At 37.4% G+C, this 26972-nt stretch overlaps 1 protein-coding gene across 1 annotated transcript; it reads right to left on the bottom strand.

Moving 5' to 3' along the window:
* Positions 1 to 13782: 13782 nt before the first annotated feature.
* Positions 13783 to 18580, bottom strand: LOC110445733. The gene is made up of 2 exons (XM_021490511.1): positions 17999 to 18580; positions 13783 to 17583 (listed from the first exon to the last, which is right to left on the bottom strand). Exons 1-2 carry the CDS (start codon positions 18578 to 18580, stop codon positions 13783 to 13785), a joined length of 4383 nt encoding a protein of 1460 aa, XP_021346186.1.
* Between the last annotated feature and the right edge of the window lie 8392 nt (positions 18581 to 26972).

A 26972-nucleotide genomic window follows, 5' to 3' on the forward strand; every position in this document is an offset into this window, starting at 1 on the left:
ACATAACTGAAGTGGTTACTGTGATGGACAAAAGGCATTCACAAGAGGTCAACACCAAGACTTTGAAAACAAAAAAATATCCATTTTCTAGCTTAAGTTCACAAATCATAAATGTAATACTCACTGCCCACCAAGATGTTCGAATGTCCTGTTGTTGTATGCAGTAAAGAACAAATTAACCAGTATATATATATATATATTCATATGAAATGTACCAAGTACCCAAATGAATGTGTATAGTTTACATCAGAACATTACATCTCCGACCAGGGAGAAAACAACCTCAGAAACATTAATCGACCATATATATACTTCGGACTCGTTTTCCTGCAGAGAGGCCGGCGTTATCCCGTTATGAATAAGAGATCATCACTTAGTGTATGCTGTCAGAAAAGTAAACTTTGCTCATACCAATAGTGATCATATTAACATTAAATATAGAAATTTTAAGAAAATTAATGTCGACGAATTTAAAGCACACATGGCACAGATGCCATGGTCTGTTATCGAGGTGTTTGACAGCATTGACGATTCATGGGACTCTTTTAAAGAGTTGTTTTATGGTGTTGTCGACAAACAAATACCAATAACAGAAAAACGTGTTAGTGCAAAATCCGAAAAATGGATTAATGATGATATACTTAGTGAAATGCACACACGTGACTGTTTACACGAACAAGCAAGAAAATCCAAGTTAGATACGGACTGGGACTTGTACAAGGCAGCCCGTAACAGGGTCGTGACCAAAATAAAACAAACTAAACGTGACTACTTGGATGAAGCGATGTTACAATGTTCTAAAAACTCCAAAGATATGTGGAAGAAAATAAAAAAAAAAATTACCGTCCTCTAAAGCATGCAACGTCCCATGTCTAAATGTAAATGGAGAAAATGTTACAGAAACAATCGATATCGCAAATGCATTTAACGATTATTTTTGTAACATTGGTGTTGAAATTGGACGTAAATTTGACTCAAGTTTACCGAATGTACAATTTGGTATTAAAGTTGAACAAAAGTTCAATATTCCTTTTGTGAATTCTGAATTTGTAAAAAAACAAATATCAGAATTACGTGATGGAAAAGCTACTGGAATTGATGGCATTTCTGTAAAACTCCTAAAACTTGCTGGTGAATTAATCATTCACCCTTTAACCTATATTTTTAACAAATCCATCAGTTCTGGTTCATTTCCAAAAGACTGGAAGAAAGCCAAAGTCACCCCAATATTTAAAGCCGGGGACATGACCTCTGTAAATAGCTATCGACCTATTTCTGTCCTCTCTGTGGTTAGCAAAATATATGAGAGACATGTACATAACTCTTTTTATAAATATTTGTCATCAAATGAACTTCTAACTGAATCCCAATATGGTTTCAGACCTCAACGTTCAACAGAAACGGCCCTCACAGGTTTAGTAGACGAGTGGTCAAAAAATATTGATGACGGTAAATTCACGGGTGTTTTGTTTTTAGATCTTCGTAAAGCATTTGATACCGTAAATCATAAAGTGCTCTTGCATAAGCTTAATGCTTACGGGGTTTCTGATATAGCATTGAACTTTTTCGAATCATACCTTTCTGGTAGAGTGCAAGCGGTAAACTTTAAAGGTACTTTATCAAGTTGTAAGGAAATAAACATCGGTGTACCCCAGGGTTCGATACTTGGGCCACTTTTTTTTATCTTGCATATGAATGACTATCCAACATGTTTGAAACATTCATCAGTTGTAATGTACGCTGACGACACATCACAGGGTGTAAAAGGTGATGCAGTTGATGATGTCGAAGAAAAGTTAATAGTTGACCTTGAATTAGCAAGTGAGTGGATGACCAATAATAAAATGAGTCTAAATCTAACAAAAACCCAATGCATGCTTATTGGCTCATCACAAAAATTATCAAAACACAGACAGATGCGTGTCAAAGTGGGTGATATAATTATTGAAACTGTACACAATGCCAAACTACTGGGAGTTTTTATTGACAGCTGTTTGTCATGGAATGTACATATTGAATATGTATGTAAGAAATTATCAAAGAAAATTGGAGTGTTAAAACGAATCAGAAAATTCATGTCCCAAGAAATGTCCAAAATGGTGTATACGACTATTGTTTTACCTCATTTTATGTACTGTTCTTCAGTATGGAGCAATCCTACAAATGTGTCGCTTAAGGAAAGAATATTTAAACTTCAAAAAAGAGCAGCAAGAGTAATTCTAAATATAAGAGAAATTCGTACACCAACTTCGTTACTTTTAAAGACTTTAAACTGGATGGCTATTCACGATTTTTATACTTTTAGAAAATGTGTTCTAACTTATAAAATCCTTAACGACCAGGCTCCAGGATTTTTAAAACAAAATTTATTTACCTATGTAACCCAGATTTCCACAAGAACCACAAGATCTTCTGCGAAGAACCAGCTCTATATCCCCAAGTGTAGAACAAGTTTTTACAAAAATTCTTTTAGATACATTTGTACTCTTTTATGGAATACTTTGGAAGAAACCATACGAACCACAACAAATGTTCTGGCTTTTAAAAAAGGCATATCTGGCCAATTATTTTGAAAATACTAGAACATGAATACCATGTGTTACCGGCGGACCAAGTAGGTAGGGGATTCCCAATCACTGGGAAACCAGGTACTATATGGTATATGCTCAGAACCAAATTTCTGCTTCACAAGAATGGGTAGGCCTGGATGAAAGAGTTGGAGCCATATGACAACAATGGTGTTCTCAAGAGTGGGAGTAAGATCCTCGTCTACCTCAACAGCTTCACCGTGATGTGTAACGCCGCAGTTGGCAGTAAGTAAATTGTCCTCAGAAAATGCTGTAAGCCGTTGGAACAGATCCTCAGGTCTTTCGTCTGGCTGTAAAGATATTCTCGACAAATCTAGAAAGTGAGCACTGGTGGACTGGAAGCCGTAGTGTTGTCTGATTTTTTGCCAGATATCATTTAGGAAAAGTGAGCATTTACTATGGAGTTTCTTGAGATGACGGGGCAAAAATTGGCAATCTGCCCTAACATTAGGTCAAGGTGGGCATTTTTCTGAGCGGCGGTCAATCGCTGGTCTGCCGGGATGGGGTCGTTATCATTATTGAAACCCCTATGGTTTTTTTTAGCGGTTTTCTTTTGCCATGTTGCCTCTAGGAAAGGAACAAAATTCTTGTCCAGTGAAAGAATATACACAAGGTTCTGTCGCCAACCTTCATACGATGTTATTGTATTGTCTCATGCTTTGTTAATTGCCATTGTTTGGGGGCTCTCGGGGCAGCCATGTCGCTATATCACACTGAATGGTATTGAGATGCTCAGGATGATGAAATGAACACACAAAAATACAGACACAATTCACGATCGTGTTGAATACATAAAATAATGGACAAATTGGATCACAGTTCACAAGAAAAAACAGCTGGTATGACGTGGAATAAATGGAAATTCTTATTTGAGTATGTGAATCCTGTAGGCCTTAACGCTACGAGCCCTTGTGTAAACGCGGTTGTTGTTGACGTTACATCCTTCACTTTAAAGTACAGATGTCACGATGTTGGTTGACTACATCTTCATTAGAGTCTTCTAGGCATAGGTAATGCGCTGCCACCACGCCAATAAGGAATGACACCGTGTTCTGATGGTAAAGACTGTATGTAACACAACGCACAATAACCACACGGAAGAGGGAGCGCCATGCATGGGGCCGCCTAGCAGTCAGTGACGAGGCCGCTTGATATAAGAGAAAGAAAATAACGTACTGGCGTTGTATCTTTTTTTTGAAGTAACATGCCACTATGCTTTTATCCGATAATTTTAAGATAAAAAAACACACACATAAGCTTTTAATCACGAACTTTTCCTCGAATGTGCCTATGTATAATCTTCGGCACGATGAAGGACACAAGTTAAGGTATACTGTTGGTGCCGACATGTACACATGTATGTAAACTGTAAAACGAAAGTAGGTCTGCGCGATCGCAAACATTTAATGCTGATGTTTTCGCATAAATGTCAGTTAGAACTTGATGTGATAGCAATGGATTAAACGAGTGTTACCTTGTGTTAGATTCTAGCACATCAGTGTCTCAATACAAACGGTATTGATCTGTTAATGTTAGATAAACGTCTGTTTATTATTACTGTCCTGTTTATGTTGTGAGCTATTTCCGGGTCACGTTCTCGTATCAAGTGCGCTTCCGGTTACGTCATAAAATGCAAAATCTTTTTGATATTTATTAATTAAAGATAGTTTAAAGAATAAACTAGTTGATAACTACATTGTAAATATTATTTTCTTGAATGTTTGCGAAGCAGACGACGTTTGATCATAATCTCGAAACTAGTACATTTTTTCAAAAGAAAATGTGTTTTAACATTTGAAAGAAAAAAGTTTGAAGGGGAAAAAATCAATTTGTTCCTTTATGAATTAATGAAAGTGACACAAAAATGAAAGATAGTAAATAATTGATAGTAAATTTATCAAAAACAGCATCCTTAGAGAGTATGTTCTGGGCATGATCGTTTAGAAGCTTGCAATACTTCAAACTCTTTCAAACGCGCATCAGCTCGAGATTAGACCCTGTTTACAAAATGGCGACTGGAAGTAGCAAGGCGGATTAAATTGGAACTTCAACTGTGAATATTTCGGCAAGTAATCATTGTTCACAAAGCCCATGTGGTCTGTTCATCTAATTTAGTCAAGATGTACTCAGGCCAGTCGTTGTTTTGTCGCTACGGTTATTCACATAAAAATTAGGATTATTATATAAACTTATTGTAATTATTAAAGCAATTGCTGTGCTTTAAATATTATTGTACATATTTTATTGTTGCCGTAAATGAAACAATTGGTATCTCCCGTAATTTTCATTCTTGGTAAGATCATAAAGTTATGTATTTGTATAAGTACATGATGGTGACGTCACAATTTAGCTTGTATAGTTGTTGACGTCATGGATTTATGTGTATGCCTTCTGTGACGTCATAATGACTTTGCATTATTAATGACGTCATACTTTCTTGTGTAGACAACTTTGACCTCACAATGCCTGTTTTCAAAATAAACACAGTCTCCTGATGAACGGGGGATCAACCCGAGAAAGGCATAGAGACGCTATCTCTGTCTTTTTTTTATATATTTAATTCCAACACAAGGACTTCTCAATGTTTTCTTTATATATATATATATATATATATGGGTCATGATGACGTCGATGTATCGGGAATACTATACACCTACATTTTATTTGTGACACATGAGGACAGTATCGCGACGATATACGCAGAATGACAGACGATATGGGGAACATTAGGAGGATAAAATTATATATCAGAAATGTATATACTATAGATTCAACATGTTTATAGACTAAATGTATGAAGAGTGCTTTATATAAACAGGTGACATTGTAAGGATATAAAGTAATGACGCAAACGATTTGAAGAATTGTATTGATGATGTAGTTATGAGCAGCGTTTTGAGTGATGCAAAATGTAGCTGGAATGTTAATGACGATATGTTATTGATGCAATACATATCGACAGTAGTTTTTTTATCAGAGAGTACAGGTATACTCGCTTTAGTAACGTGAACATCTCTCTAAAATCATTCACTGGTGCCATGTCCTGATCCTGTGTGAGCTGTTAGTCCCTGGCACTGCTCATTCCATGTACAGCCAACACTGGGGAGGAAACACCGACCAGGTTTACATAATTTGATAGCAGACTGTAATTTGTTTACAGTAACCCATGTATAAGAAATGCACTTCGTGGATAGTTTTGTGTTGCAGGTGGTAGTTGGCATCCCTGTGTGTTGTATTGTAGACTTCCTATCTTCAATCGACTCCCTGTCCATGACAAGGCTGATGTACACAGACTACTGTGCGGTGATTACACCGGTGGCTACGGTACATATGTAGCAGTATTTACATCATTAAACACATATTGTTGGATTCCAACCAGCATCCTCTGACATATATACGCCTAGGGTGACATATCAGAATGTATAACATGATACAAATATTTTAGTATATGTTCCCTATGCAATATGGAGAAACGTCGTCCTGATAAAAACGATACTATTATCACGTTGATATTTTCGCTATCGAAACAAACATTTTCACCTTTGTACATTTACTCTTTAATATTGAACCTCCTCTATATAACTGCATTAATTGTGATGGTTTATACATATAGTTGGAACAGGACTGGTTTCTGATTAATCACCAGCGTAATACAATGTTTTATTTTTGCCTTGTTGTCATAATCACCAGGTCCCATTATTCTTACATAAATGTGTAATATATAACGGAAAAGCCATCCTATACCGCCTTTATATTACATTTCAACAGTGAAAATTGGAATCATCAGAATTAAACGTAACTACAATATACAAACAGATTCTTATCTGTACTAATGAACGTATCAGTTTGATTGTTTGTTTGCGGAGGCTTTGTGACGTAACAAATTAAATGTAACAAACGATGTATACCAAATTCAATCAAATGTCACAACGTTATTATTGAGAGTCGTTGTCAATCTTATTTTTGTTTTTTAGAAATGTAATCAACAGACCTTTAAACTTGTCTCACATCAGATATATAATTTAGTTCATTTACCTGACAGATATCGCTGATGCTCGTATCTTTACAAATTGTACAATAAAGCAGTATTTGTTAATTGCTTTATAGGTATACCATTTATCATCTTATGGAGGTGTGGTAGTTAACACTTTGAACCAGTGTACTGTATTAGTATTTAAGTCAATTAAAATATAACGAAAACTATACCACACCACCTCATGTGTATTTGAATGCTTTTGCAAACAAGTTAATCAAAAATATCCGTATCAATATTTGCTTTATGTAGGTTTAACATTGTTACAATGCATTGTGGATATGTTAACAATATCGTAGAAACGTTAATAGGCCAATATAAAACAACGTAAAATACTTAACATGTGTACAAAAGCGTATGTGATTTATATTAACAGAGAAACGTTAACGAAACAATAGAAAGTAAAAAGAGAAAAGAAGTTAATACTAATGTAGAAAACGTTACAATTCAGTGGAGAAATTAATGTCAGTGAAAAAAGGTCAACAATTCTTTAGAAGGAGTCACGATGGTGTTAAAATGACGACCATCAATTTTAAAGTTTATATAAAGTTTTACGACAGCATGAAGGTTTTACAATACACTAGGCACATCAACAATACACAAAAAATGCTAAATGATATATGAGTAGAACCAAAAGTGGGGAAGACAACAAATAAAGTGTTATAATGGTTGTGATACATCATTTGGGGTTTTTCTCTGCTGTGTCTCCTTAGCACAGAAGATAAAGCAGCACTAACACTGAAGGGACCCAACATTTTAAGGCTTATACGATCGTTTAAAAGGATACAGCATCCATACATTCCCAGTGGTTATATGATTGAACAAAACGGGTTTTATGTACAAATGAACCTTGCAATATCAGTAGAAAGAACTACATTGTAACAAGCGAAAAAGCTTTCTCTTCTTTCCATTCTCAATATCAAGACAGAATGTGTCAGTGTTTATATGCGAATACAGAAATTAAACTGAATTAGTTTTTTCATTGTTTCAATGACAATGGTTTCTATGAAAATAAGATTGATAAGCCTAAGAGTATTCATTAGAGAACGGACGGGAAACATTTAGCAGAGTAAATCGTTATGTAACAGTGAGATACATTAGCTTGCCCCATCTCTCATATACTTGATGTCTTACACACTACTATTTAATGTACGAGCATGTGATTTAAGGGATCAGAGCGAGTGTACACAGCACATACAGTATACCAGTGTACGCAGTTGATACACATGAGCTAGAGGGCATTACGCTGAGAATATCTTTGCGATAACAGATAAATCAAAGTGTGAAGTCCTTCAAAAAACAAATAACTTAAACTTTGTTGAGTTGACGGGGTTTGTGTTGTACGAGTATGGGTCTTTGTAACACTATGAATGCTCCAAAAAGGGAATATTAAAAACATAACTTCAATTATTGATACAATAATTTTCCAAACTTACTTGTTATACACACCTTCATTATCAAGATATATGTATGTGCATTTATATACTGGAGATACTAATAAAAGTAATGTGGTTTATTACCAGAAACCGAATCCCACAACGAAACTGCAAAGCAACATAAAAGGAAATAAATATTTCTCATATATGAACAAGGGCTTCTCTTTCTTTTTCATGTATAATACTGGGTTTTATTCTACGCTACTGACAGCCAGGTTTTGCGAGCATTTGGAGGTGCAGTAGATATTAACATGTGGAAGTGGATATTAGTTGACAACATACCATTAACAGCAGTATAAACTCTCATTCCTCCTACTTTCTGTTTTGTTGGATTGTTTGTTGTTATGTTAGATTCCTTTTTGAGATTATTGATGGCGTATTCTTTAGAACTTACAAAGTTATTTGTCATATTTTGTCAGAGACTAAGTACTTATATGTGAGATCTTACAGGGAGTTTTCGGTGTATGACGTGTCGATGATGAATCCCCAGATGTTTAATCGACGTGTCTATTCAAGCATGCTAGGTTTAACACATTTTACTTTTTGGTCATTATTCATAAAACGCTTTTTATTTCGTCACTCTTATTCAATAGCCAGTGTTTTCCTCAAGTAAAATTAAAAGTCGGAATGCACAGTGAATAGGGTTGCTTTCTGTTCGATATACATTTTCAGCTTGAATGATGTTAAAAGAAGGTTTATTTCGGCAAACTTGTCAACAAACGTAAAAGTTGAAGAATGATGATTGTTATGCATTAATGTTTTTATGTCTATACTTCTTAGAGTAACATATATATGATGCTTCTCTCGATATTCAAAGTTGTATTCCCCGATGCATACACCTAAACATCTACATTCCATTTTATCGAACGCTTTTTTGCAATTTTAAGAAAAACAATTCTCCTTTTTTTTCCTCACATCCTATTTTTCTCAGTAGCTTTTCTCATTTTTGTTCAATGCATCAACAGAGTTGGCTATATGCGCAATTTCTTTATCATTTCGAGTAGTAAATCATTTTACTCGTTCGTTGATTTGATCAAAGGTCTTTGCGAAATAAGGCATACACTGTCATTATACAATTAACATGGCACTGTAAATGCACCAATATCCGGCCTGTGTGTGTCTTTCATAGATCCATTTTCGGACAACATACAGCACAGTGTTTCTTAAGATGCAAGTATATGGAGACTACATGACCTCATCGGAAAATACGTTATTTCTTTGTTCAAATTAAAGGTCGATGGTTTATATAATGCGCATTAGTGTGCCTTGTTGTTTTGGTGTCACTAATCCAGTTTTCGCTTTGACGACGAATCATCACTTGGCTTCGACCTAAATGTACATGTAAATGGCGGATGTCATCTTAAAAAGGAAAAAGAAGCATGACGAAGTAACTATTGCACTACAGCATATGGACATTTTGTCCCTTTAAGCGAATCAGTGGTGCTAAAAGTTAACGAAAAAAAGTGAGTGTCTTAAGTGTTCCGAAATATATGTATATGGAATAAAGCGAACAGGAAAAACGCCTATAAAACATATAACGATAAAAATTTTCAGCTTAACACTAAAATAGAAAATGTATACTTAACTCGTATTTTATGTAAAATCATATTAGAAAAAATCGAGCTTTAAGGCTTTGGCCAACCTCGGGAACTGACAGTTCACCAACAGGGACAACCGCCTTGTTACGTATAATAAACTCTAGGTAAAGAATCACACAAGGATTGCCATTTCGTCCCTGTGTAGCTCACTGGTCCTTAAGGCCAAATGGATACAGATATTCCTAAATATATGTAGAACACATGGTAAAGGTGACTATAAAACCATATTAATTCGTGACTATAAAACAATATTAATTCGTTAACTTGACCCCCTGGTCTTTTAAATGGAATTTAGGATACCTGCAAATTAATAAACTGTACTTTATATTATATATTTAGATGCAATAAACACAAGTCAATGCACACAGAAGAAATGCCACTGCAAGTGTATTTAAACTTAACTTTTGCATAAATTACTTTATGTATATTAAACATACCTTCAACATAAATAACATTCCAGTTGCGTATAAACTTACCCTAGGATTTGATAGATACACCGAATAAGTATAGACACGGACATAGCCAGACACAGGGGAGACGGGAAGGCAAATGAGTAATAGTCTTATATCCCTGAATCCAAGCTGTCGCTTTATAAGATTCTAAGGACAATTTACAGCTTTTTGTGTCTTGGACTTTCAGCAGAAACCGATTTAATACAATGATGGCCATGAAATCAGATCTAGCTCTGTACCCTGATGTCCAGCTCGACAAAGCCTTTAACTCCAGGGACAATGCTGAAGACTCTATTTGATTCCGATAAAAGCTCTACGCCTCTGAGGTCCACATATTTTATGTTCTCACACATTTTTTCTGTTTTTGATATAAACAAGGCCAGCTGTTTTTGCTTGTTGATGCAGAAAAATACTTACAATAATCTGGTTGTCGATAAAGTCCATCAGCGTACGTACTGCTACAGCGTATTTCCTAAACCCACAAGGGAACGGTATGTTGTTTATGTATCTTCTATGTGTGCAATGCAGGACACATTGACAGTGCATGATACGATCGTTTTGATTTGGTTTTGTTTAATATTGTTTTACGTCCTATAAACAGCTAAGGTCGTTTAAGGACTTGCCTCCATGTGTGTAGTGCATGCTAAGTATATGTTGGCGTGCTTGCCTCCTTGTGATAGCGCGGAACTATGCCGACTTAAAAGTGCTATCTCTCTGAAATACCATGCCGAAGGCACCCAGCACAGCATTTCGCCCGGTCACATACTGACGACGGGTGAACCAGTTGTTGCCATTCCCTTAAATGCTGAACGTCGATCGTTTTGAACAGAGACACATACAAATGTATGTATACAGAAATATGTGCATATGCATGCGTTGTAATGCAATGCTATAATTAGAAATGAAGCCATTTTAAGCATGCAAAACACTTGTATCACAGCGACTGTGTTTTACATTAAAATGGGTTAATTACAAAACGTATATGGGTTAGGTTCATGTATCCTCAATGATCTGTAACAGCGGTGGCGCAAGTTCACGTATCGATTAAAAATCTACTGAAAACAAAGCATAGTTAACATACTATTTTGTGTTGTACTATTACACGTAATCAGTATAGTGTCATACAAATTGTTATATCAATATAGCCATATGGTTATATTACTACTTTGATTCGTAATGATAGGGTTACGCTTTGGACCGTTGTCTTTGTATATTCATGAAGTTGACGTCAGACTCAGACTTGCCAAAACATGCAGTGTTGGTTGGCTGGTTAATTTAGCTTCCAGCCAATCACACCACAGGTATCGGCATGTGGAATATACAAAAAGTTGCTCTATGACTGCGAACATTATTCTGAACACCTTAGTTTAGGTCCAAATATACATGCAGCTGTTAAAAATGCTCAGTTCCCTGTGTCATTGTCCGGTTTACGGTTGTAATATCAGCGGACATATCCCATTACCAATGTAAAAACACGAAGGGGAAAGTGACCGCTATATCGTCACATATATGTCAATTGGTCTTTAAATATGCATGTATAACTTTGAATTGTCATACAATACATCCATATAAGTTCCATATCCATATAATTCCATAAAACTCTCTGCCTCCTCTTCATCAATCTTTAGTCCACGCTATCAGGGTCGGATTGTGCATTCTCTGTCAACGTTATATGTACTACATGTAAGTGCATTACATGAAGGTAACACCTTAATGTAAAATCGGCCTTCGATCCCCTCATTTAAACATTAGTGAGTACTGCACTATCTTGAGTCATTATCATTTTGAAGACATGTCATGGCTATAAACACAAATAAATAAATAAATATAAAAAATAAATATGATAGTTCATCATGTTTTTCCTTTTATTTCAATGTACCCTTCAGTTTCTGTTTTATGCATAGATTACAAGTTGAATATTTCTATTGTCAACGGTATGGAAAAGCAATACTCTCCACTGGCACTGTAAACGATGTAATATTATATAGCAATAAAATAAAATTGTAAAGCACTTAAAAGACAAATTTTCAACAACTTTTCCTTCTTTTCTTTCGATAATTTTATGGTCAACTTGGAAACAAAATAACACTCTTGACCTTATATGACTGATCTGCTGTCGAGGCAATGGGAATATAGCGTTAAGGTACATTTTTTTGTATTTAAATGGATAATACACAAACAGTTTAATACATATACAACCGATTTACTATCCAACAGATATTTTATGGATATATTTTGTGAACGATGTCAACAGACTGAAATAAATAGAAAAGTGTTGATGTAACTAACTTTAAAGTGCGCTTTAACAACAACAATATGTATTGCATACACGTCCATATTTATATAATATTATGAGCTGCGATCCACGATACAAATGTTACCCGAAGAATTGAATTTCAAAAGTCGAATAATCCGATACGGATCAGCGTCGACTGGGGTCATATAATCATATGAAGCAAACGTTCAGATGTTTCAGGATTAGTGCTTGCACTGCAAAAACAGGTACCTAAAAATAGAAATTAGTATTTGATACTCATAATTAGGTCATCGTTTCCTATTAAAAGAAAAGAAAATCAGTAAATGCTAGTAATTAATGTGCAGATTAACAAACAAATCTTCTAGTTCGATGTTTATTGCCTCCTCCAGCGAGGGTAAAAGTCTGGAACACATGAAATTAAACTAACATTACAAGAAAGTCTAACAATGTCAAAATACAGCAAGTTATATTTACTCCTTGACGCTATAACATGCTACCACAAATAGGACAAAACATCATGATTTTAGCTTTGTTACCACTCGAAATAACTCATCAGACTGAAAACTAGTAAACAAAATAGGAATACGAAAATATCCAGACTACGTTGTACACTATGCCAATTTTCATAAATCACGACAGGATCTGTGTATACAAAATGTACCGACTCGGAAATTACACGTACATGTAATTATCACTGAATCACATAAACGGGAAGTCTACAGTGTTTTTACCTAATTATATGCAATCAAACAAATAATAAACACGATCATCTAGAAAATATCTAAAATTACGTGACCATGTTTTCCATAATGCCACGAAAGAAAAATGCGAAATTTCAAACACCGATTTTACATGTCGGATAAATCAACATTAAACCTATCAACTTCAGAGAAACTTACACTGCACATAAAGTACATGATTTAAACAATCTAAACTTACTCTGTGGTGCATCAAAACATATTGCATACAGTAATGCAAACGTCATTTCTTCTGTATAAACAGACTTGCACAACATGGCGGACATTTTCAAGGAGACTGCTAAAACACGAAACCGAAATCCGGACAATTCGGATACGCAAGAAACGAGTAATAAAGAGTCGCATTCCGGACAGATTTTCCGGAAACACCACACTCCCCTTCCGATTTCACAATGAAATCGCCATGCGACAAATGTGAAGCTACGCACTATAAGTGCAGGAACACAATTAATGCCGAATTCATCTGACATCAATGCGTCAAGGTATCATGAAATGTTACTTAAGCTTTCAGACTAATAAATTATCATTATTACAAAATACATTATCATACTTCGATACTTATCAATCGAAATGTCAATAACCAAATCATAATCGAATCATTTGAATGTCAATATCAAAGTCTCTAATCAATTATATACATGTAGTTCAAGATGCAACAAATTATTCAAATTCGACCAATCGAACAAGTTCTGAAATAGGTCGCACAAACGAAACACGAGTTTTCCCGCGAATGACGGACAGTTTGACTTTTCGAACCACATTGTCTTTGCTCGGATAAACTTCCTCAATGATACCGATGGGCCAGTTATTACGATGACTCATATCATCCTTCATAAGAACAATGTCGTTTTCCTTGAACGAGTCGCCTGGTAATTGCCACTTCCGGCAAACTTGAAGTTGATGAAGGTAGTCGCGTTTCCATCGACACCAGAATCCATCTGCCATACGCTGAACGAATTTCCTTTGACTTTTAAGAGCATCCTTCGGACCGAAACCTGTGACGTCAGGTTCTGAGACATATTCATAAGGTTTCTGAGTTAGAATAAGCATCGGCGAGAGAACAGATGGTAACTCAGGATCGGAAGATACTGGCAACAACGGTCTAGAGTTAATAATGGCGGACACTTCTGCCATAAATGTTGCGAGAGTATCGTGAGTCAAATCCTTAGACCTATTCTCCAAACGCATAGCGTCCAAAATTCGCCTACACGAGCCTACCATCCGCTCCCATACTCCTCCGAAATGGTGGGCGTACGGCGGATTAAACACCCAGGTAATTCCATGGCCAGCATTAGAAAGGAAATCTTGAACAGGTCCGTCTTCCACAAATGATGTACTGATTCCCAATTCTTTTACAGCACCAACAAAATTAGATCCACGGTCGGACCTAAACTGACGTACAGGACCACGAATAGCCGTAAATCTGCGAAGAGCATTGATAAAATGACAACTACTCATTTCTTCTACGAGTTCTATATGCACGGCTCTAGACACGAGACAGGTGAATAGAACGCCCCAACGTTTAGCGCTGGTCGTACTACCTCGAAGAGATCGCTTCACGACAACTGGCCAAGGGCCAAAGACATCGACTCCAACAAACGAGAATGCGGGTCCGGGTTCTACCCTATCCGACGGGAGTTGAGCGATATGTGTCCATCCCAATTTTCCACGCAATCGTTTACAGGTAACACAAGAATGTATCACGGAATTAACGACGCGACGACCACCCACAATCCAATATCCCGCGGATCGAATTGCGCCTTCAGTCAAATGTCTCCCTTGGTGATGAACCTCGGTGTGGTATTTTCGTGTAAATAACTCTCCAATATGATGATTCTTCGGAATGACAATAGGGTGGTTTTTCAGACAAGGGTCATCGTTCTCGCACTTTAACTGTTCAAGTCGACCACCCACACGCAAAATGCCATTAGAATCTAAGATAGGACAGAGAGGCAGCAAAGAGCTGTCCTTCGGAATATTCTTGTCATTACCGATCGCACAAATCTCTGAACCGAAAGCCTCTTGCTGAACCTGCTTAATAATGAAGCGTTCGGCCTCCACTTTGAGCTTGACACCATCAATGCTACGCGATTGGCGTTTCCTAATAAACCGCTTCAAACAAGTGATAGCTCTCACTAAACCTGACCACGTCGAGAATCTGTCGAAGCGCTGACAACCTAAGCCACACGATACTGATGCCTTGAGGCATGTAACTTGTTTTCTCACTTCCACATCCTCATCTGGGTCGACCAGAACATCAGCAGGATTCTCAGCGGAAGCGACGTACTTCCAGGATTGCGGTCCGCAGAAAGAACGAATTCTGCTCACACGATTGGCTACATACACATGAAACCTTTTTGATTCATTTGAGATATAACCTAATACAACACGACTATCTGTGTAGAAGGTAAATACGTCCTTTGGCACGTCGAGTTGCTCTCTGACGTTCTCTGCAATTTCGACGGCTAACAAAGACGCACACAATTCAAGTCTGGGTATAGTGTGACCATGCACAGGAGCAACTTTCGCCTTTCCGGTAAGAAAACCCATCTCATTTGTCTCGTCTGAAAACACTTTGATGTATGCCACGGCGGCTACGGCGTCTTTCGAAGCGTCAGAAAAGACATGAAGTTCTACACGAGATGATAATTCGACAGATAATGAGCAGTACATTCGCGAAATACTAAAATTCTGAAGAAAACCGAGTTCATCAACCCATTTCTCCCAGTGAATCCTGAACTCTTCCGGAAGTGATTCATCCCAGCCACTCTTAGAGGTCATGGCCTCCCGCATAAGTATCTTCCCTTCGAGAGTGACAGGAGCAGTGAATCCGATGGGATCGAATAGGCTGTTAATTACAGATAACACACCTCTGCGTGTAAAAGGCTTTGAATTTTGGTCCACACGGAACGAGAAATTGTCGGATACTATATGCCAACAAATACCTAAGCTTCTTTGTTCAGGTAAACAGTCTTGGCCTAAGTCGAGATTTTTCAGGTCCTTTGCTAAGTCCTCCTTGGGGAACTGCTCTAATATTTCCGTAGAATTAGACGCAATTTTGTGAAGCCTCAAACCTCCACCATCACGTAACGCGGTCTGTGTCCTCTTGACCAAGTCTACAGCTTGGTCAGTACTGGGAAAACTCATGAGTCCATCATCAACGTAGAAGTTATTCGAAACGAACGATTGTACATCTGGATCTGCAGATGACACGGACCTACGAAGACCATAATTGGTGACGGCTGGAGATGTGCGGTTTCCAAACACATGAACAGTCATTCTGAATTCCTCAAGAGGAGAATCCAGATCGTTGTTGGAATGCCAGAAGAAACGCAAATAATTGCGATGATTCTCAGCAACACGGAAATTATGAAACATTTGTTCCACATCAGCCATAATAGCGAATTCTTCAAGACGGAATCTCATCAATATACCCTGGAGATTGTTGGCCAAATCTGGACCTTTGATCAACACATCATTAAGAGAAGTTCCTTCGCATTGAGCCGATGAATCGAACACTACCCTAACGGAATCTGGTTTCTTCGGATGATAGACTCCGAACATGGGTAGAAACCAGCATTCCTCGTCGTCGGATATGTCGGGCGCCTTCTCTGCATGACCTCTGTCAAACAGCTTTTTCATAAAGTCTATCACATGCGCACGTTTTACATCGTTGTGCCGCAAACAACGATCGAGGGATCCAGCGCGACGGAGCGCTTGAGACCGGTTATTAGGTAAACGTATCCTATTGTCTTTGAATGGCAGAGGCGCTACCCAGTGTCCTTCTTCGTCTTTGACAAATGAATCTTCCATAATACGAAGAAAGGTGTGGTCCTCTATCGATAGACCAACTTTCTCATCCTGATCGGTCTTTTGAAACAAGTCTTTATGTATATACAGTTCATTCTCACATGGTTGAAACCGAGAATGTCTTCCATTTCCTAGGACATATGTCTTCATAGTGCGGACTTCAGGTACATGTGCTCCACCGAGACACACCTGACCTACGATGACCCACCCCAACGGTAACTTCTGCGCAAAGGGCTGATCCTCTTCTCCAACTACTTGATCCTCAACAACATGGGCACGAATAACGTCCCGACCAAGAAGGAGTTCCATGTCAGCGTCTTTGATGACAGGAGGAATCAACGGTACTATGCGACTCAAGTGGGGAAATTGCCTGGCCACGTCCGGAGACGGGATATCACTTCTGTCACTAGGAATGTCATTACACTCTAACAGACTAGTTATACCGAGTTCACAACTATTATCGAGAGATTGAACTTTGTTACCGGTACACACGCTGCCAGCAGCAGCAGCGGCGCCAGAACAGGAAACAAGAGTGTACGAAACGTCGGTACTGCACTCATCGAAATAGTCAAATAACGAAGAAGTTCCCAGTGACTGATTACTCTGATCATCGATCGTCGCGTAAACCACCACTGCCTTCTCTGGATTAGACTCATGAAAAACACGCACAGGTATAATCTTAGCGCAAGATATGCTTACGCCCAAAATGTCAGTACGCAGAGAAGTAACTGTCTTAGAATTCCCCTCCCCTTTGCGAACTTGGTGAACGTGTAACAGGCTGAACCGTAGAATGATGTGTAGTCTCATCCTCATGAAGAGCGGTAGGGTGCGTTGTAGCTTGACATATGTTACATTTCACATCATTTTTACAGTTCCTAGCTCTGTGTTTCTTACCCGAACAACAACGGAAACACAAACCGCTGTTCAAGATGATCTTTTTACGTTCGTCAATGGATTTCTGTCTAAAGGGATGACACTCGTTAAGTACATGTTTCCCATTCTTATGAAGCGGGCAAACTACTGAATTCTCAACGGATTCTATAGTCCCTGTCTTTAATACAGTTACCCTCTGCTTTGTCGAAGGTGACGACTTATGTCGAGTTTGTTGAGATGCAGGTGTTTGTCTGTGACTGCCAACCTTACGCTCATATTGAAAGGCAGGATCGTTTCTCATGCTTGCCATCTTCTCCAGAAACTTCACAAAGAAATCAAAGGGCGGATAAAGTTCCTTTTTCTGTTGCTTATACCGTGTGGCTTCAGAAGTCCATTTTTCCTTGATATGCCAAGGTAATTTGTCCACTAACTCATTGACACCCTTTTTAGAATCAAAGTACGCGAATAATGCGCTGTATCTCGGTTGAGACTTGATTGCGGAAACTTCAAGGGCGAGATCAGTCAAATCATACAACAAATGATACTTTTCAGCAGTAATAATCGGAAAGTCTTTAATTCTATTGTTGAGTCGTGCTTCAACCATTTCCGGTGCACCATAACGTTTTTCAAGTCTTTCCCAAATTTTGTCACATGCTACGCCCGGATTCTCTGCATTGTTACTCCTAATTGTCTTCGCTTGTTTTGACGACTCAGGACCTAGTTTTTCACACAACAGTTCCAACTCTTCAGTCTTGGAAGCCGAAACTTCTAGCATAATTCCTTGAAAACTTGTTTTCCATGCTATGAACATCATCGGATCGTCATCATACTTGGCTAACCTTGTCTGAATCAATTCTTGTTTTACAAGATGTTTTGTAAAAGAATCTACAATTTGATTTTCGGATTTCACTTTTGGCACAAACGGTGGCACAGTAGGATTTAAGATTTGTTTCGAGACATCTACAGTCTCTGGTAAGACCTCAAATTCTTCAGGCAAATTGTCAACGCTGATCACTAGGCAGTTCATCAATAGTGCGAAATTCCTCAGGTGGGTCTTTGAGAGCAACCACCTCACTTTCTATCATCTCTAAATCTCGCTTAGCTCTCAATTGTTTAAGTTTTGTCTCTAGAGCTAGTTCTGCGTCCAAATGTTTCACCATAACACGTTGAGCTTCTAATTTAGCTTCTTTCCTACGCAGTATTGAAGATGAAGTATCAGATCTCTGTGAGGAACGACGAGATGTGTGGTGAGAGGAGTGTCGAGACGAGTAGTGATATACTGAACGTCGCGGATCAAATTGTCTATCAAATTCCGATAAATCAATTTCAATTTGTTGAATGTAAGCTTGAATTTTCCGTTTAACCGCATTGGTTTTAGCAAAAAACATGTGTCTTTCCGTATATAACTGAATAAGTTCATTCGGACTGTCAGTAGACCTTGTATCACGTAAATAATTGCGAAAAGTATCAGCAGCTTTCTGGAATGATGTTTCACAACAAGCAGCCAAATTATCTAGAGCAAACAAGGTCTTTTTGTCACTCTTTCCGCGTTCGACTTCTTCAGATATACCATTCACCTCGGACTTGACAGCGGCTACCTTGTCATAATGTCTGCTGACCGTTTCACGATAGATATCCAGGGCAGGGCGAGTTAACGTTCTCATCGTGCGGAGAGACCTCCCAACCATAGGCTCTGATTTGACGCTCATGTTGACCTCAACACTGATGACGTCGAAGAACTTCTGATGACGTCACAGAACTTTTGCTGTGCAGATTAACAAACAAATCTTCTAGTTCGATGTTTATTGCCTCCTCCAGCGAGGGTAAAAGTCTGGAACACATGAAATTAAACTAACATTACAAGAAAGTCTAACAATGTCAAAATACAGCAAGTTATATTTACTCCTTGACGCTATAACATGCTACCACAACTAGGACAAAACATCATGATTTTAGCTTTGTTACCACTCGAAATAACTCATCAGACTGAAAACTAGTAAACAAAATAGGAATACGAAAATATCCAGACTACGTTGCACACTATGCCAATTTTCATAAATCACGACAGGATCTGTGTATACAAAATGTACCGACTCGGAAATTACACGTACATGTAATTATCACTGAATCACATAAACGGGAAGTCTACAGTGTTTTTACCTAATTATATGCAATCAAACAAATAATAAACACGATCATCTAGAAAATATTTAAAATTACGTGACCATGTTTTCCATAATGCCACGAAAGAAAAATGCGAAATTTCAAACACCGATTTTACATGTCGGATAAATCAACATTAAACCTATCAACTTCAGAGAAACTTACACTGCACATAAAGTACATGATTTACACAATCTTAACTTATTCTGTGGTGCATCAAAACATATTGCATACAGTAATGCAAACCTCATTTCTTCTTTATAAACAGACTTGCACAACATGGCGGACATTTTCAAGGAGACTGCTAAAACACGAAACCGAAATCCGGACAATCCGGATACGCAAGAAACGAGTAATAAAGAGTCGCATTCCGGACAGATTTTCCGGAAACACCACAATTAACTTTTTAAACGTTCTATGTGAATTGGTTGTATCCCTTTTTAACATGGAGCCCAACAGCGGCCTTAATGCGAAATTGCTGTAACCTATATATGTGGAATGCTAAAAGGTCCATTCCATCATAAGTGTGACAGCAAATCGACCTGGGTCTAAGGGTGTATATTGTTTTGGGTTATATAAACCTTTCGGCTATATTTGGTTTGTATCATTGAAATTCTTGTAGACTGGAGACAATGAGAAACATCCTTTTGGAAATAGGACGGTGCTGGCAACATCGTAAAACACTCTACATGAAAAATGTGTTTGTGCTTGGACGATAAATGACCTTTTACAATCTGCTTGCTACTTATCATATTCAACAGTGTAGAAACTGTTTCGCTCAATACAAAACTGTATGTGTGACAGAGTTGTTAAAAATTTAAATTAAATTTGCTTCACCGCTCCAATATATTACGAAGCTCAAAACCATAACATTATCGTCAGATTGTTTCCAGTGAATATTATAAAAAAAAATCCAAAAATTGAAACTGATGAATCCTGTTATATCGGTGTGTAGATGAACTACTATTTATCTGAAAATGGGATGTCACTGTCAACTTTATGGCTGATATCTACGACGGAACCTATACGGTTTGTCAGTATTTACAAATACAATATAAGAAAAACACAAAACGGTGTCATCACACAAGGACATAATCGTACCACATTGTATACACAAAAAAGGCCACAACAGAGAATAGGGAGTCGTCAAAAAGAAAGAAAAGACATACATGTATAAACCTTCACAAGAAAGACTAAGGGGAGACTATGGTTGCAAAAACCAGAAATATATAACTTAGTAATGCTTTAAGACAAAACGAAATATCCGCAGCTCATATCATCAATAGACGATTTGTCATCATGATCATGAAGAGATTTATCGATTTTGTTGACCATTGTAACAATATAACCTTCTTTTGCGTAGGCCATGATGTGGTAATAGTCAATTCTTTTTAGGCTAGCCGATTTGGTACCGGAGACATTGAGTTCGACGCTTGGAGAGCTCACAATTCAAAGCTTGTTTTCATTCGATCATGAATTTCTAAGCACATACATGTATATAGCCTACATACCTACTTTCTGTATCCCCTAGTTGTGTTGTTTCATTCATCAAGCTTGCAAAAGTAACTTAGTCAAATAAGACAAATGACCTGCGATATACAATTTACTTTAACAATTTAGAATATTGTCGACTATATACATGTATCACTTTGTTGGTCTGTTTCTCTGTTTAACGTCCTCGCAGCATCTAAGATCATATGGCGACAATTGTTAAGGGAGACGACACCAAACAAACAGAAGTAAAAGAAAATTCAAAGGTCACAGAAAGAGAGGAAAGAAAAGTAACAGGTCACAGAAAGAGAGAAAAGAAAAGTCATAGGTCACAAAAAAAGGGGAAAAAGAAGAGTCATAGATCCCAAGTTTAGCAATTGGGACGACATATCAATTTTGGTTCCCTCGATGTCCTCCTAGCACGTGACACCGCATAAAAATCATGAATCTGCAGGGAGGTTACTCATAAGGTCCTCTACCGATTTGCAGTGGCATTGGGTACATGTCACGCTGTATAACTGTACTAGAATGATTGCAACTGTCGCCCGCCATTAACGGTATCTTGTCTTTTATATCTAAGTTACAAATGCAAGATATATTATGTATGGCAGACCATCACACGGCAATCACCACATGGCTTCCTCTTATTACAAAAACGAATATCATCGTATCTACGATTCTCAAATACATCTGATCTTTCCGACACTGACTAGATTTGACAAAGACTATGATAAAAACACGAACATTACACCAACACTAATTAGCATTATCGAATATGTTGGCAACATATGTCTACATTGATCGCGCAGAAGGCCTAGTGATACAACTCCTATATCAAAATAGCTTCATACACTCCCGACAATTAATGTATTGCGTTGAGACTTTGTTGTGATCTGACAAGCTTGCGCCAGTCAAACGCTATTGAAAAAAACAGCAATTATGATCCTCGTCTGACCATTGGAGCAGGTGTGGTTGACAATAAAACCGGACCTCTCGACTTTCGTTACCTCCCTCTACAGTAGTCACTCAGACAGACACTCGATCCTCACTCCCTTTCGACTTCCACTTTTGTCTCGCCGAGACAAACATCGAACAACTTCAAACATAGACCGGTTCACCCTTTTCTTCTGTCATTGCTGTGCCGGGATCTGGATAAATCAGACGGACAGACAGACACAGACTGATTTCTCCATCTACTTCTCGATCCCAGGATTATGCTTTAGTGCAGACATCCGGACATGGCTGAGAGGCTTTTCCATTAACAGGCGACGCGGGACATTTTCACGCCGCTGAATTAATGATCGGAAAGCATTGTGCAGGACGGTCTTTATTGGACGTATATATATACGCAGGCACATAGACAGACATCCTCACGGAACTGTTTGATTCATGAGGCAGACCTAGGGGACGACGACGAGACCAATATTACTAAGTGTCATAGAACTTCTCCACACCAATCGTTATTCCTGAGGTAATGATGTTGTTTATATCACTATTTCCCTCACTAGACCGGCTTTATGTGAGTTTGTCAATAAAAGGCTTTTCAGTCTTTGCTCATTTACAGTGATTACGCAAGAAAGCATCAACATATAAAGTTGGCGCATTGCTATTATTTATACGAGTCCAATTCAACAACATTGGCAGGGATGCGGATAGTTATGGCTATGGCACACCGCATACATAGACCGTTACATTGTTGACATTTGCAATCCTCTACGACTAACATGTTTGTATATGGAGTAATGGAGTGTCAGCTTATCGAATCTCATAAAACATATATTAATTATTGACATAGTCATGTTAAATACGTATCAATATGATGTGTTTGACAGTTCTTGGATAAAATTACTTGGCTGTTTAAATCAATGTCTGCCAGTCCTATATAGATATAGTTTATTGATACAAATGCGGCAATGTTACAAATAGTCAGGAAGTTATCTTCCTACATGAACGTTTCTCCCGTAATCACGTGTACTGATATTTTACGCGAGATACATTCCATTTTTTTTTAATTCAACGTTACAAAGTAAAACAGAACCGAATCATTAGTCAGAGACGTTTATATACCAAATGAATTATGATAATGCAATTGTATCAAACATGTTTTAGTACATATATTCAATTTAAAAATAAGGTATAACGGTGAAAAAGACATTGATATTTTCCCTACATTTTTGTCAACTTACTCATTACTCAACTTACCGAACGATCACAAAGCAGTGCCAATTGTAGCCTTGTACAATGTAATATAACAATGCAGCATTTCTTGTCCCAGCAATAGTTTTCGTGCTATGCTTTTGACGAATAATATCCACCCAGCTCAAGAAATATAGCAGTTATTTAACAACAAACCAATTATATCAATAATATCCACTATTTCTACAAATGAACAATGTTAAAATGCCAAATATTGAAATCAATCCCAGGCTGGTAACGTTTTGGTTCGATCGAATTAATTTACCTTAAGCGGATCGGTAACAAATATAAAAGGACCCAATTTCTTTCTGGATAAACACTTGTCAATCGTAAATGTGTTTTTCAAACCGTTTTACTTGACCTCAAATGAACTTTCGCCTTTTACCGGATATGTCGTAAACAAATATCCGGCTACACATCCTTATCAGCTGCGATTGTCTTCGGCCAATCTAGATTGATGCCCGACACCCCATGGACCGGCTCAGACAGCAGATGCTTCGAGCCCGTCCTTGAGGAAACATTGTCTTTATATGTATGTAACCAACTGGACACCCTAATGACAGGGACCAGATACACAACCTAATTATAATCGATCCCTTTCGGCATTGCTACAATCATTTCTTTTAAAGTCAGACTTCGCACATCTCTAAATACGCATCCGACATCATGTCAGTTTTCGTAAGCTGTCCGACCTGTCCTTGGAAGCCGATCACGTGAATGATAGGTACCTGGGTCTATAACCAAATAAGGAAATAATAGTGTCTGAGACGATCTATTGCTAATGCGGAACATATTACTCTTAGTGGGCTGGTATTCGGTATATTATTTCCGATTAATCTTCGAATAATTTAGTCTGGGTAAGTTTGGGATATCGTAAAGCTCTGCTTAACGACCGGTTAGGAGTGTCAACAAATGTCCTACCGGCCGGAGTCCATGCTCATTACATGACAATGCAATTGTTTTTTCCCTAAACTCTACATCTGCAAGATTGATTCAGTCTATCCTACGAAGGCTTGGGGAATACGGAGAACTCTGACGGAGAATAAACTATACACAAAGTCTACTCCCAAGGGTAGAATTTATATAAATCTCAGACCTGCATTGTGATTTACTTCTTTGTATTCTTTATTATTACAGGTGATTTGGCAGCATCAACACTTACGTTGCGAATGCAGCAATTTATTCATAAATCTACAAAAGAGTTACTGAAATGTTGTTGAATAATTGTTTATTTCCCTGAAGTGACAAGAATTGTCGACTGATTTTTCGAGGTAGATAGTAATGACGGTTTGTATTACATGTTCAATGAGATGGCGTCTCGTTTTAAGATACGAAACCTTTTCAATAAAAACAATTTGTCTTTGCGCATTTCCAAGTTAACTGTAGTATGTAGAGAATAAAAGTATATTATAAAATTAAGAGTGTAAAATACAATTAAGTAAAACATACGGATGCTCATTGGATACGTGTAAAATAATGCGCATTTTGAACATCTAAAAAGGGGGTTTTCAGGCATTTTTCCCTCTTGCTGTAGTTTAACATATGTTAAAGAACAACTTTTGACGCATTTACTTTCATTTTTACGTACAGCTGCAGAGACCTAAATGGACAAAGGTGGTCGTAAGATACAGTTTAGATATTTAATTTGTCAGCTTTCTGCGTCAACTTACGAAAAGACGCTTCCTAACTGCGTGTTGTTGTTAAGCAATTACCATAGTAATCTCCGACAAATAGTGAGGACATCGGTCTGATTGTTCAACTGTCATCCGGATGTGGAATGTACCGAGTTGTTTGCATAGTTCGTGTTTTATATTGTGTTCATATAAGTATCACTAGTTTGCCGCTTTGTTGTGCAGCTTGCTGCATGCTAAACGAAGGTTATCAACATTTGTTCTTCAGTGAAAAGCATCTATAAGATAACATATTTGTTAATCTGATAAAAAATGGAAAAAATCGTAAACAAAGTCGCTAACACGTTTACATTAACATAAATTGATTCGGCGGCCCAGTTCATGTAATAAATACAAACATGAATGCTATTTTAATTTCAATATAATTCTGAATCTTTTCAAGTGTTCCGGATTAATACAACGCTGCATATTGCCACTATGTTTGATACATGTAATATCTTTGGAAACAAATAGGTTATCAAATTACAATGTACAACTACAACACAAAAATTGATTAATTGAATCATGGCTGTGTCACATTTAAAACCGCCTTCATTAGCATGGGTGATGCTAATGAACGCCATATGCAATGTACGGTAAAATCTCCTTCGTACTTTTCTTTGGTGGGAAAGTCATTGTAACACATAGCTGGCTCAGTTTCTAAGATCTCCAATTGGAATGTACCAGCAGGAGATGTTTGTGCCTTTTCAACGGTTGGATTTCTGTCATTACTAACTATTCGACTTTCAAACCAATCGATTTTTCGCGACCTTCCTAATGACGAATGGTGTAAGTTACGCGGCAAAAAACCCTGTTGATATTACGACGTGCCCTATCGTGGATAGGGGTTGGTTAAACCAAGCATCTGTACATAGACGAAAACACTAATTGATTTATTGATTTAACACCATGTAAGCCTTTTCCCCCATAGTATTTGTTTCTTCAAAAGCCTTTGCCATTATTGCAGACTGTCAGTATTGGTGTGACAATAACCCTTGACATTCTCTCATTTTTTTGTTTTTGAATGTTGTTTTCTTCTGAGTAAATCTATTTTCATTTTGACACTGCAGTTTCTTCTGTGTAAGCGATGTGGATTCAGCAACGTGAAGTATCATGTTAGTTGTATTTAATTACGGATTATCTCATAATTTGATTTTACATTTACTTTACCTCCAGTTGTAACACATTTTCTAAATACTATTTTACTACACTTTACTGTTCTACATATATATACTGTCATTTCCTCTAAAATGGTTGTTATAAAACCTCATTGAGACATACATCTTTAATTCATTTGTTATGATAGCCTTTTCAGCAAATTTGTTACGTAATATGACGCTTAAATCTAGCATTATATTTGTCCTTACATTGATAATGGCTTTTCAATTGTTTGTGCATTTGGACCGTTATTTATATAGTTTTACGTAATGTTCACATATTAGTTTATTTAATATTGTAGCGACATTAGATATAATATGTCATCTATTTTTGCCAATATGTGGACATGGTATAAGTTTATTTGTATATTGCATCGAAAATCAAGTGTAAAATGTCTAATAAAATAAAAGAACCAATTCATTGATGTAGACTACGTGTTCTGGAAGGGAATCCCACCGGAAGTGAGAAAAGAAACACCAAAAGCAGGAT

The sequence above is a fragment of the Mizuhopecten yessoensis genome, unplaced genomic scaffold, assembly GCF_002113885.1.
Source record: "Mizuhopecten yessoensis strain PY_sf001 unplaced genomic scaffold, ASM211388v2 scaffold2329, whole genome shotgun sequence".
Lineage (NCBI taxonomy): Eukaryota > Metazoa > Mollusca > Bivalvia > Pectinida > Pectinidae > Mizuhopecten > Mizuhopecten yessoensis.